Source organism: Balaenoptera acutorostrata, chromosome 12 (assembly GCF_949987535.1).
Source record: "Balaenoptera acutorostrata chromosome 12, mBalAcu1.1, whole genome shotgun sequence".
NCBI classification, from domain to species: Eukaryota; Metazoa; Chordata; class Mammalia; order Artiodactyla; family Balaenopteridae; genus Balaenoptera; species Balaenoptera acutorostrata.
This window is the reverse complement of record NC_080075.1, coordinates 8,818,966-8,831,861: the sequence shown is the minus strand read 5'-3', so window position 1 is coordinate 8,831,861 and position 12,896 is coordinate 8,818,966. Positions and strand designations below refer to the sequence as shown.

Sequence of the window (12,896 nt, the reverse complement as noted above, 5' to 3'; positions counted from 1 at the left end):
AGGGAAGCCCCATCATCCTTTTTAAAAGGAGCTAGAGATGGCCGTCAAACAGAGAGCCTGGGGAGGGACTTTTCCAGGCACGAGAACCGTGAGAGTGAGTCACAGAGGAAATGGTCAGTGGATGCATGTGACCACATAAAAATTTAGAACCTGGCTAAGCCCCACAGCTTAGATAACAAAGCCAGAGGCTTCAGGGTATCTCTGAATGAATCAAGGATTCACTGGGGCTTCCCTGGATGAATCAGATGGGCCCAGGCAGCCAGCAGCCACCCTGAGGGGTCTTAGCAGTAAAGCGGACCAGGGCTAGAGTGGTGTCAGCTTTACCATGAAGAATTCAGAGGCTTTGGGAAATCCTGGGTGACCTCAGCTTACTTGGGGTCCCGGCCTAGGCCTGAGGCTAATCAGAGCTTGATGGTGGGGTGGGAATGAGCAGAAAAGGGGTCTAGTGCCAGAAGAAGATGCTCTCCAGTCCCGATTCCAAGGTGTGTCCGCATCACTCTCCGGGGCGGGGTCAGCCCAGGGCTGATGGGCACCAGCCTCCCGAGCGGGCATTGGCTACCCCCGACCCCCGCTTCACCAGGCACGCCACCCATCTCTGGGGCCTCGTCCCCTCTCAGACAGCCCTCTTCTGTGCCCCCGTCTCCTCACCTGCCTCCCCCGGAGCCTGTGCACACGGTAACTGCTGCCTGACCGACCAGCTGGCCCCATCCTGGCACCCCCAGGACCCCTTGACCATCCAGGAGGCTGAGCTTTGTGTTGAAGCAGAAAACGAAGCGCAGTCACGGCGCCGTTTACCGAAGCGCGTTGCTGGTTGCAGGTCTGCGGAGAGCGACCGAGTGGGCAACATCACCGTGATGGGCTGGCAGATGGAGGAGAAGTCAGACCAGCGGCCCCCCGTGACCCGGTCTCTGGACACCGTCAACGGGCGGGTGAGCACACCGCTTTGCTCCTCTCCGTGAGGAGCTGAGGACTGTCCCGACGCACTTTGCCCGTGAGCTGTGGGGAGGGGAGGCTGGGCTCCGCCGCAGGCGCTTCTCCAAGTAGAGAGAAGCGGCCCCTGCCCCTGCTCCGGGCCACGCGGGCCCCCTTCCAGAGTGCGAGCTGCAGTCAGTCGGGAGGGGAGAGGTGGCTCGTGCGTGTGGAGTGAGACCCAGGTCCTCCCTGAGGGCTGGTTACGGTCTTCCTCTCCCAGATGCTCCCATGCCTCGCAGCCGCCTGGGCCCCGTCTCACACCTGTGCCCCCCCCACCCCGCCCCCCGTGTCACCCTCTGTGATGCACAGCCGCTCACCCAGACACTCTCAAACAACAGTTCTAATTTCAGAGCCCAAACGCTGGTAAGTAGTCATTGTAAAATACAGAGATCTCTCATTTTACCCCAAATAAACCTGAAACATCAGCTGTGGAAATACTCCTGGGCCTCATCTACCACTGCCCTTTCATCCTACACATCAGAACACTCAAAGACAAGGGGAAGTGACTTGGTGGAAAGTTGTGCGTTTCTAGAAGATTGTGTGGGCGAAGTATGTTCAGTGTCCTGGGAGGGGCTTCACTTGTCTGTGGCCGTGCGTTTCTCGTAGAGTTGATGGTGGATGTTAGTTTCAAGGGTTCTTTTATGACATGATGTGCTCTGGAGTCTGAGCCACAGTTTTCTCATGCTTTTCTGTACGTGTTTTTAGATGGTTCTGCCTGTTGACGAGAGCTTGACCGAGGCCTTGGGAATCCGATCCAAATACGCTTCGTTGCGAAAAGACACTTTACTGAAATCGGGTAAACAGCTTCCTCTGTTGGTACTCTTGCCACTCGTGAGTGTCCACGTGGGTTCGTGGTCTGCTTCCCCACCCGCTCTGATGGTCACGGCTGTGCACGCCGATTGTCACCTCTCTGCACAGCAGCGTGCCGTCCTTTGTGGCAGCGTGTCGGGACCTCGTGACCCTCCGGGGAGGGGGCTCCTCCTTCCTTTCGCTCTGTCTCGATGGCGTCGGGCTCGGTGACCGGCAGCCTCCCTGCCCCAGTCCTAGCACCTTAGAGCCGGTGACACGGTCTGGGATGATGAGACCGCATGTCCCGGGGCAGGGGCGTTCGGGCTCGGTCACTCCGTGGGTGTGGGTGTAAGTGTTTTAACTCCCTGGAGGTGAACAGGAAGAAGGCCCGGGGGCCGGGGGGAGGGCCCCGCGGCGGCCTGCGCCTGCTCACCGCGGCCTGTCCGCCTCCCTCAGTGTTCGGCGGCGCCATCTGCCGCATGTACCGGTTCCCGACCACCGAGGGCAACCACCTGCGGGTCCTGGAGCAGATGGCGGAGAGCGTGCTGTCCCTGCACGTGCCCCGGCAGTTCGTGAAGCTCCTGCTGGAGGAGGACGCGGCCAGGTGAGGCCCCCTGTCACGCGCCCCGTCCCATCTGGAAGGCTCGTGGGCGGGGTGGGTGGGGCACTGGCATCAGATGGGCCTGGCCGCACGCCCAGCGTCCACCGCCTGCCTGCCCCGCGGCCTGGGCTCAGTTTGCTCACCTGTGTCCCGGGGTTTCTGTGCGAGGACGTCACGAGACAGCGTGCCCGACACGCCAGCTGTGCCCCTGCTGAGCACGGGCTTCCCTCCCCGCCCCTCCCCTCCGGCCTTGAGAAAGTTACACTAGCTGGTCCCTCTCTGGTTGTGGCTGCCTGGGTCACGGTTTTCTACGGTCCGGGCTCCAGAGGGCTAAGGATGACCCATCAGGACACTGATCCTCTGTGTCTCTCAGCCCAGGGCCTGCTTCACTGGTCCTGAGGCGGGGAGCAGCCTGAGAGGAGGTCTGGGCACTGAAGAGTATGTCTCCTGTCTGCCTAAGAGTCATCTCTGCTCCTTGCCATAGAGCACTGTTAATCGTAGATGCAACACAGCAGCTGCATGAAGGAAAACAGTGCAGCCAGATCCTACTGTTTTAATACAGCTCTTTTGTTTTAATTTTTTTAATCTTGAAAAAAAATTTGAACTTAGAGAAAAATGGCAAGAATAATGCAATGAGCTGCCTTATCCCCCTATATGTGTATATTTTATTTTTTATTTTTTATATAAATTTATTTTATTTATTTATTTTTGGCCTTGTTGGGTCTTTGTTGCTGTGCACGGGCTTTCTCTAGTTGTGGCGAGCAGGGGGCTTCTCTTCGTTGCGGTGCACGGGCTTCTCATTGCAGTGGCTTCTCTTGTTGCAGAGCACGGGCTCTAGGCGTGCGGGCTTCGGTAGTTGTGGCACGTGGGCTCCGTAGTTGTGGCTCGTGGGCTGTAGAGTGCAGGCTCAGTAGTTGTGGCGCACGGGCCTAGTTGCTCCACGGCATGCGGGATCTTCCCGGACCAGGTCTCGAACCCGTGTCCCCTGCGTTGGCAGGTGGATTCTTAACCACTGTGCCACCAGGGAAGCCCTGTGTATATTTTATAGAGTTAATTTTTTGAAACTTCCTTTCAGCTTTTCCGTATTTGTAATATATTTACATAGCTACCATCTACTTTTCTATATATCTTCAGTTTCACTAAATTTTTAGTTACGCCTAATTTCCCACTGTTTGGTGCACTATAACTTGGAAGAATTCATTCATTCATTGTGTTGGTTTGGAGGGTTTTGTTGTTTCTCACACCGGCCACGGGGCCAGTGCTCTACTCACTGTGGTGGGGAGGCGGGGGTCTTGATGAGCGAGATGGACCGTGGGAGACAGTCAGTAACAGAACTTGGGCCACACGGGGCCCAGACGGGTCACTGGTGTGCGGAACCTAAAAGGGGCCGCAAGAAGGAGGAGGGTGGTCGGGGCAGGCTTCTGAGAGACGGTGACACTAAGCTGACACCCGAAGCACAAGGAGGAGCCACGTGACACACGGGCAGAGACACCGAGAGAGAAGGGCCCGCAGCGGCTGAGGCAGACAGGCTCGGGTGCAGACCCAAGGCCGGCGGGGCCACTCAGCCAGCAACCCACGGGGACATCGGTCCCACCTATCCTTGCCTGCACCGAGGGTTCTTTTACATCAATCTTGTTGATTTAATAATAATAAAATGGCACAGCTTTTTAATTTTTTTTAACTTTAGAAAATTTAGTAGATTCCTAAAACACTTCTATAAAATTAGCTTTCCCCCCCGCCCCTCAGAGGAAAATGTGCATAGTATAAAAAGCCAAAGAGCGCAAAAAGGCTTTTAACAAAAAACATAAGTCTTGGGATGCTCAACTTTCTGATCTCCTTCCCAAGAAACAACCACTTTTAGCCGTTTTAGTGTTTTCTGCTATATTTCTAAATTTATGTATAGAGTACTCAATTAATCAACTTCAGAGATTAACTGCTGATTTCCTATGAAGAGGATTTTAGGTCTTTTATACTTTCCCCCCCCGTTTCCTAAGTTTCCTAAAGTGCTTATCCTTTTTTTTTTTGAATCTATTTTGTGTGTTCATTATTCTGATTATGTAGCTATTATTTCCTGCTGAGCTAAGAAGTTTATATTTCAGTTCTTAAACAGCTTTCATTTTTGTGGATATAACAAATTCTTTTTTTTCTTGTCTTCTTCTCTATGCACTCTTAGATCTAGACAGTTCATTACTTACACAGATAGTAAAGGGAACGATAGCTAAAGTTGCCAGCTTCCCAGGGTCCTTGTCCCGGACCCGAATAGGATGACAGTGCCACATAGGGGCCAGGTGGCCGCAGCAGGAGCCACGGGACCCCGTTGCTGAGCAGCCCGGCTCGCCGGACAGCTTTATACTCTGCAGCTCTGCTCTGGTGAGGGCAGAAAGCCCCATGCCTCCCAGAGTCCAGGAGGCAGTGACAGCCCCGGGTTGGGGGGATGGAGGGGTGGGGAGGGCCTGTAGCAGTTGCCCTCAGGCTCCAATCCTCCTGTGCTCCGGGAGGGTCAGACTCAGGCTGCAGTTCAAGCCTTCACGCCCCTGTGGCCTCTGGACACATGCAAGGTCGCCAGGGTGCCGGGTGGAGGCACTCCCCTCTTCACTCCTTCACTTAGTTTTCCCTGAACATTTGACTAAGTTCCTATGAAAAGCCTGTCTGTGCAGTTTCCACGTGGTCAGTGGTCTGCCTTTTTTACAGCCGCTCTTGGAGCTGTCTGCTGTCCTGCCCTGCTGCTGGCCCTCCAGACTCGCAGGGCCTTCGCTGGGCATGACGCGTCCACATCCATCTGTCCTCCTGGTTGGTCAGGACTCCTGAGCCTCTGCTGGGAGGGAGCCGGCGCCACGGCCTGATGCGTGTGTCTTGCTTGCAGAGTGTGTGAACTGGAAGAGCTGGGGGAACTGTCCCCTTGCTGGGAGAGCCTCCGGCGCCAGATCGTCACTCAGTACCAGACCATCATCCTCACGTACCAGGAGAACCTGACCGACCTCCATCAGTACAAAGGTGGGTGCCCGCTCTCATTTTCCCAGCTGGAAATCTGGAACCCAGGGTCACTCCCATATTCCCACTGACAGACACTCTAATGGATTTTTAAAAATAGATTCTCATGTAGGTGTGAGTTCTCTCAAATATGGAGTTTTCAGATCTTAATTGAGAAGACAAATGTGTGAATTGCATCGAAAGTTCCTTCCATGGTATCATCTGCCAAAACAACCGCTGAAGGATGAAATTCAGGAGAGACAAAGTCACAGGCTGTTGGTTCATTTTATTTCTTCATCTTGGTCTAGCATCAGTGAAATGGCCAAAAGGATGCAGGCCGTTTGCCTGGAGACAAAGCAAGGCAGGGTTTTCTAGATTTCCCGGTTTAACTGTTTAGCGGTCCTTATATTTACATATGAATTGTCTGAGTGGAGCTCTCCATTTTGACTCAAAAGTGAATGTGAAATATAGACACATCTTTTCTTCTTGAAAGATGCCACTTGATTTTCAAAACATTTTCAGGGTAGGTTTAGAAGACTATGCTTAACTCATTCCCTTTTGGTTCCAAATGGAGTGACGTTTTTGGTTTTCTATTACTTTATTCTCTATCTTCAGATTCTTCCCTCCTTCCCCTCTTTATAATAGAATTTCAGCTTTTAAGGAAAATCGTAAGCCCTTAATGTGGGGACAGAACATAGGAACCTGTCCCTAAACTTGGCTGAGAAGCAGCCAAGTTTGCAGGAGTGATGACAAGATGATGGTGCCCTGGGTTTGGTTTGAATCTGAAGAACAGATCTAAGTGTATTTCTAAGACACATGGCGACGTTTGCCTGAAGGGACTCAGGGACCTGCCTGTGCTGGATGCTTGTTACCTGGGAAAGTCTGAACCCCCCACCATGCTTCTTCTAGAGCAGAGCTTCTGAGATGTCAGCGTGCTGCTGAGTCTCCAGAGAGTCTCGTGGACAGCAGGTCTGGGGTTCTGCATTTGTAACAGGCTCCCAGGATGCCAGTGCAGCCGGGCCACAGGCTACCCCGTCAGTAGCTAGAGAACCATCTCCCCTGGCAAAGTACAAAGCAGACGGTGGCTGGTCTGCGTTTTGCATACTGGCAAAATAAATTTGTCTTTTTTCACTAGATGGAACGTTTATTTCTCCTGATTGTTAGTGTAATTTATAGTCTCTTTCTCTAGGCAAGTAGTTCTTTACTTAATTAGTTAAGTATTCTAATTATAGAGATAAGATTGTGAATACTTGTTAGAAAACACGGTCCGAACTCCTGAGCCCCCCCAGGATGTACAAGGGGACACGTTAGCGTGCTTTCCGGAGGCCAGAACCGACGCTGTGTAGCGTTGGCCCATCTCGATAGACCTGGGGTGATGAGCAGACCTTCTCATCACTTTTCAGGATTGAGAAGTGTTGCTCCCGTCACACCAGTTTCTTAGATCTTGGATGCCGGCAGGCTCTGCAGTTGGAACAGGCACTTCCTGGCACGGGCCCACTTGCTTTTTATAGTGGTGCTGACATCATGCTGCACAAAATCCTGTCCCTGTGTCAGACCTGTTGGTTGACAGCTGATGATGGGAAGGCCTGGTGTCGCTTCTGAGCCTCCGAGGGTGGATCCACCAGGCCCCTTTCACCACCTAGGACCCCGAACCAGTCTCCTGGCCGGGAGCTGCTCTCCCTCAACGTTTCACCCCCATCGTCTGGGAAGGAAGTGTGCTCGTGGGCAGCTCAGAGTTTCCGAGGCCACTGCTGACACACACCTCCATACCCACAGCAGCACCCTCAAACTGTCCCTTCTCCACCCACCGTTCATGAATGGGGGATACAGACTGACCATCTTTATTTTCTCACATTCCGTTCCTTAGGTCCCTCGTTCAAAGCAAGCAGTTTGAAAGCAGATAAAAAGTTAGAATTTGTTCCCACAAACTTACACATACAGAGGATGAGAGTTCAGGACGATGGAGGATCAGGTAACCGTCTCGCTGGATCACATCTCACTTCCTTTCTCCCTGAGCTGCCCCACATCTGCCCCAGCCTGCCCTGTGTGTGCTGCTGCTGGGCGCTTGGCAAAGAGGCACAGCCCAAGGGCCTCCGGAAGGCCTTTGTGGAGAGCTCAGACCCCTTCCTCTTGTCTGTCCTCCCTCCAGCTTCCCTTTGTGTTGCTGTGGCAGAAAATTGCCCACAGGTCATCCTTCTGAAGGAGGGATGCAAGCTGAGTGTCGCTGGGTAGTTGCCCTCTGCCCTGTGTGACTCTCCCCTGAGACAGACAGGCCCCTCGTAGCCGAGATCATGGTGCTTGGCTCCAGAGGCCCTCGGGCAGCCCGGGCTGTGCGACTGAGGGAACCACAGGCTGCTTGGAAGTGGGCTGGCGGGGGATCCCAGAGTTGTGTACGTATCCCTGTAGCTGGCTCATCCACAGGCCTGAGCCCAGAGTAATGGAGGAGAGCTTTCTGTCATTCAGATCAGAACTACGACATCGTCACCATCGGAGCGCCAGCAGCACACTGCCAAGGCTTTAAGTCAGGAGGTCTCCGCAAAAAGCTGCACAAATTTGAAGAGACCAAGAAACAGTAAGTTCTTGGAGGGGGTCTGTCGTCCTTGTACTGCCGTCTGGCGCTTCCTAGGTTAAAAAAACCAAAAAACAAAAAAGTCAAAACGGGACCACAGAAACCTCCAGCATCCGATCTGCTTTTGCGGGGCGGGAGGAGCTGCCTTACGGGCCCTGTGCTGCTCTGTGTGTGTGACTGAGCTGGGTGGGTGACGAGGCACCCGAGCCGTGGTCCTGTCCCTGGAAAATGGCAGCGGATGGAAATGCACCTGGAGAACGGTGCCCCAGGCGGCGGCCCTCGTGGACGCTGGGGCTCGGCTGCCCTTTACAGGCCCTCATCGGTTGGTTGAAGGTCACAAAGCGTGAAGCCGGGGAGAGGTCGTTTCCTCTCCTGGAGGATGCTGGCGGTCAACATTCCCAGTGTCAGAAAGGCTCACGGGGCTGTACGGAGTTAACCACGCTGAGCAGGAAATTGGGAGGTGGGCGGGGCGGGGCGGGCCTTGCGGAGCACGCGGTGAGGGGCGGGGCCTTGGGGGCGGGAGCCGAGGGGCTGGCGGCGTGCTGGTGACGCAGAGCTGAGCAGAGCTGACGGGTCTGGGCCTGGCCCTGGGGCAGAGTCAGCACCAGCGCTTGGAGCCTGCTGGAAACCAGCGAGCGGAGGGTGCAGGGTGTGCTGTGGATCAGAGGGGACGGGAGAGAGCGCTAAACCGAGCTGTTGTGCTGGACGCTGCGAGGCGTGGGTGATCTTCCCGAGCGTCACTCGCCAGACTTACCTTGACCAGGGGGCGCGGGTGTAGGAAGTGGATGCCATGCGTGTAGCCGATGCCCTGGGCTCCTCGGACCGTGAGGTGGAGGAGCAACGCGAAGGCCTCAGGCTTGCAGAAGGTGACGGAGACGAGCCTGTGCTCCGGCTGATAGGAGAGAGGAAGGCAAGTGAGGGGAGACGGCAGGGGACACCGATGGAGCGAGGTTCTGGAGGAGACGGGGAGGCGAGGCCGGGAGAAGAAGGTGGGGCTGCAGAGAAGGAACAAGCTGGGGCCGCGATGGGGCAGTCTGCGCGGAACGTGGGCTCGAGGGGCTAGAGCCGAGCGCTTTGAGGACGGTGACGCCAAGGCCCGCCAGCCTCAGGAGGACCCGCAGGGCAGTCGGAGGAGGCTTAGTGCCGGCCAGAGCCTCAGGCCCCAGGGCGGGAGTCAGGTCAGGGCTTGAGCAAGGTGACCTCGGACTGCACGGGTCGGGAAGAAAGGTCAGGTGCAGTGGTTGTGGGCCGAGGGGCGAGCAGACTGGCGGAGAGCAGCTGGGGAGTTGGGTCAGGGCTGTGCGCAGGGCTGGGCGGCATCTCTGGGAGGCCCCTGGCAGCCTCCTCGACCTTGATTTGTCCCCACCAAGGGCTCCTCCCAGGGCAGACAAGCCAGGCCACCAGATCCCCCCGAGGATTCACCGACCCGGTGCTCCTCTGGGAATTAGGACAAAGGCGAGCTTTCTGTGCCACCACGCTCTGCACAGCCAGCCGCGTGTCTGTCGCAGCATTGCATGTGGCCGCGTGGAGGTGCAAGTGTGTGACCTGAGGCTGGCGTGGAGGCCCCGGAGGAGAAAGCCGCTCAAGAGGGCTGTCCCCGTCCCAGGAAGGTTGGGGTGTTGATACCTAAGTATTTGGCATGTTAACTTCAGTACCTCTTACTCCCTAAATGCTTCTACAACGTTTTTCTAATATACTATATACATTTTTACTTAATGTTCTACTGATGTCATAAAACCACCTGCAGGAATAGTTTGCACCAGGGGAACTCTCCTTTCGGCGCAGGTGTTACTCGCCCGCATGGGACGTCTCCCTGGGGCTCGAGCACATGCGCAGACGTTGCTCTCACCAGTGAGCATGCTGGGCTCCTGAGTTTAATCGTCCCTGTAGTCGGGGCCTCGACAAATGATCTCCAGAATTTTGACAAAAGAGAACTTGTTTTTTTAATTTTTGTTTTGCATTTGCCGTTTGCTAACAAGCTGCTAATATTTTGTTTTGGTTCTTTTCTTTAGCAGTTTTGAGGAGTGTTGGTGAGTTTTCTGTCTGTGGAGAGTGTGTGTTTGGGTCTTGCTCTCGTGCAGAGAAAGACTGTCCCCTCCTCTGAGGTGCTTCCCCCTCCGTGCCCCCGTGGGCTCCTAGTTGTAGCCTCATAGACAGAATTCTCCTTCCAACTGCAATGTTCTGTGATAATGAATAGCCCTTCCCAGTCTGCTGTGTCAAACCCTCCCAGTCTGGTAGCAGTTCATTGCTGTGCTCACTTGAAGCGAAGACCCAGTTTTGTTCCTCCAGGATATGAGGAGCCCAGGCCGGGCAGGTCCCCAGGTGCTGGGATTTCAAGTCAACCCACTGGTGCATTTGGGAGTCCCTTCCTGGCTTCTTTTACAAGAACCTATGGCTTTTCAGTTTTCAGTTCCCCTTCACGTCTTGTAGGAATGAAGCCAGCTTACATTTTTATGGTATTTAATAGTTAATGGAGATTTGTAAAACAGTATTACTAGGGCCAGTTTTATCCCTGGAGGGCAAACCAAGAATTAATACAACCAAGTGACTTTTTCCACCAACAATGAGATGGCAGCCAGAAACCACCAGGCCTGCTGCCTGGGGTCCCCACTGCCGTTCCAGGCCTCCCCAGACTCGCCCAGGGCGCTTGCCCCGGCCCAGAACAGGGGCTCTGCACTGGGGCTTGTGAGGCACCTGTAGCCCTCAGAACTGCTGCCGTCGTGGAGCTGGAGCAGCTCAGGGGCCGTGGCTGGGCGGACGCTGCTGGAGATGCCGGGGCGCTGCACGCTGAGGACACCCTCCCCCGTGGCTGAGGCTCTGCAGCTGCCCCCAGTTTAGGCCTGTGGTTGGGCTCCCACGCTCGTGTGTTCACGGTCATCCATGAACAGCAGCTCTTTGAAGTGTATCCTTTCTCACTCCCGCCACGTTCTTCCCGTGTTACTAACAGGATCTGTGGGCACACACAGTGAGTGGGGTGATGCTTTCTGTCCCGCTTGTCGGAGGCTTTGTATTTGCTGAAGAGAACACACCCATCTCCATACACACGTGTACGTGTACGTGCAGCACACGTTACGTGTGTTCTCTAAATATTGGCTCCTGGGAAGAATAAATTTTAAAAATCCCGTTTCGAGATTGTATTCCTAAGACTCAATTGTCTTAAACGGCAGCTATTCATTTGGCAGTGATTGCAGATTGGAAAGCAGCGTGTGCACCTCGTGCTGTGCAGGCTTAACCGCAGCCTGCTGCATGGGCTTCTGGCAACTCCATCGTTTTTCACTGTGGTGTCTGGGCTTGGGGTGTTGTTTTTTCTGGGGTGCTTCGGTTTTTGTTTTTGCATGTTTACCCCATAGTCCGTCAGGGGAATGGGCAGGGCGGTTTCTTGGTGACCCAGCTTCGGGTTACCCTGGAAAGAGCCCAGCAGGGAAAGGGCTCAGTCCTCCCGTGTGACCCTCACCTCCAGGGGCAGCAGTGGAGGGTGTGGTCCTCCCTCTTCCCCTAAACTCAAAGGGTAGCTCTTCGAGGGGACCAGTCAGGGCCCCTCCTTACATGAAGGATGGGTGCCTTATACTTCTCCCTGTTTCCCTCAGCTTTCTCAGGTAGTCTGAAAAATAAACTTATAATATTGGGTTGATTGGGGATCTTAGCTAAGAGACATGCAATTTACCATCCCCATCTAGAAGGTCCCACGAAGCCAGGGACGTGGAGTTGGATCCCCAGAGGCTGGTGTTTGTGCCGGGCAGTAGCTCTGACATCCGATCCCAAGATGCACATGCTGCTCGGTGGCAGGGAGGGGGGGACGAGGGAAGGACTGGTTTTCAAAGCCAGTGAGGCGTCCAGGCCTGGCCTCCAGTTCGGCATGTTCTCCATGCCCCCTTCATCTGATGGAACATTAATTTTTAAGCAGGGGAGTCCCGGAGCAGGGGAGAGAGGATGGAAGCCCAGTTTTCTGGGGACTTGCTAGGGTAGACACACGAGGGAGGGTGTGGGTCTGTGCACAGAAAGTTTGAAGTCCTGATTGGCCAGATGAAAAGACAGGTTTCTTTTGGCAAAGTCCAGCCCCCTACTGCAGTCTCCCTTCACTGCGGTGTGAACCACTCTGGTGTCAGCAGGTCTCCACTCAGGTACTGCTTAAAAACTGACAGAAGAGGTTCTTAGGTGAAAGATTATGAGCATCCAGGTAACTACTGGGTTCAGCATCTGTACACACAGGTAGAAACACAGTAAAAATACAGATACATGCAAATATGGATAAAAGACTTAATTGTATTTTAACATTTCAAGCCTCTGCTGTACAAACAGAACGGATCTCCTGAGATTTCCTCGTGGCCATCAGCAACTAGCCTAGCCTGGGAAACACCCCTGAGTAACAGGAGGCTTCACCTCGTGCTGGTTGTGGGCAGGGGCGGGGAGGTGCTGCTATCCCCATCGATGGGGAGAACCCCTTAGAAGCTGTTCTCATCCTTTTTAGTACGTCATCCAGCTGTCAGTCCATCATCTACATACCACAGGACATCGTCAGAGCCAAGGAGATCATCGCCCAGATCAACACCCTGAAAACCCAAGTGAGTTACTATGCAGAGCGGCTCTCGAGGGCGGCTAAGGACAGGTCTGCCACTGGCCTCGAAAGAACACTCGCCATCTTAGCAGACAAGGTAGGAGAGGCTACTCTGCTGCAGGTGGGTGGGGGTCCCTTGGGTTTCTGAAAACCCCTGGACACCTCATGTGTGCCTAGAGCTGTCCACACAAATGGTGACATTGGGATGACCTTGAAGGTCTGACTTCAGACCCTGTTCCCACCAAGGCCTGGGGCGGGGGTTGGTGACTGGCCCGTGGTCACAGAGCTGGATGGGGGCAGACCAGCGACAGAGCCCGGAGCTCAGGAGCCTCAGCCGTGGCTTCATGCACTTGGCTTTCCAGGGAGCGCACGGGGGTCCTGTGGAAGCTGGGACAGTTCCTCTGCTTCCTTAGTGACTGCCTACTCAGCACATTTTGGGC

The 12,896-nt window shown here is 54.5% G+C and overlaps 1 protein-coding gene across 10 annotated transcripts in view; it reads left to right on the top strand.

Annotated features, from left to right (window-relative positions):
• INPP4A (inositol polyphosphate-4-phosphatase type I A) overlaps positions 1–12,896 on the top strand; it is a 126,703-nt gene that overhangs the window by 83,092 nt on the left and 30,715 nt on the right. For 6 of the 10 annotated variants that reach the window (XM_057558122.1, XM_057558118.1, XM_057558121.1 and 3 more), the window contains 8 exons: positions 818–929; positions 1,678–1,768; positions 2,218–2,365; positions 5,226–5,356; positions 7,200–7,304; positions 7,796–7,904; positions 9,914–9,931; positions 12,370–12,553. In XM_057558122.1, coding sequence (XP_057414105.1) covers positions 818–929; positions 1,678–1,768; positions 2,218–2,365; positions 5,226–5,356; positions 7,200–7,304; positions 7,796–7,904; positions 9,914–9,931; positions 12,370–12,553 — 898 coding nt within the window. The remainder of the gene's footprint in view (positions 1–817; positions 930–1,677; positions 1,769–2,217; positions 2,366–5,225; positions 5,357–7,199; positions 7,305–7,795; positions 7,905–9,913; positions 9,932–12,369; positions 12,554–12,896) is intronic. The other 4 variants (XM_057558124.1, XM_057558123.1, XM_057558119.1 and 1 more) reach the window with 1 other exon arrangement.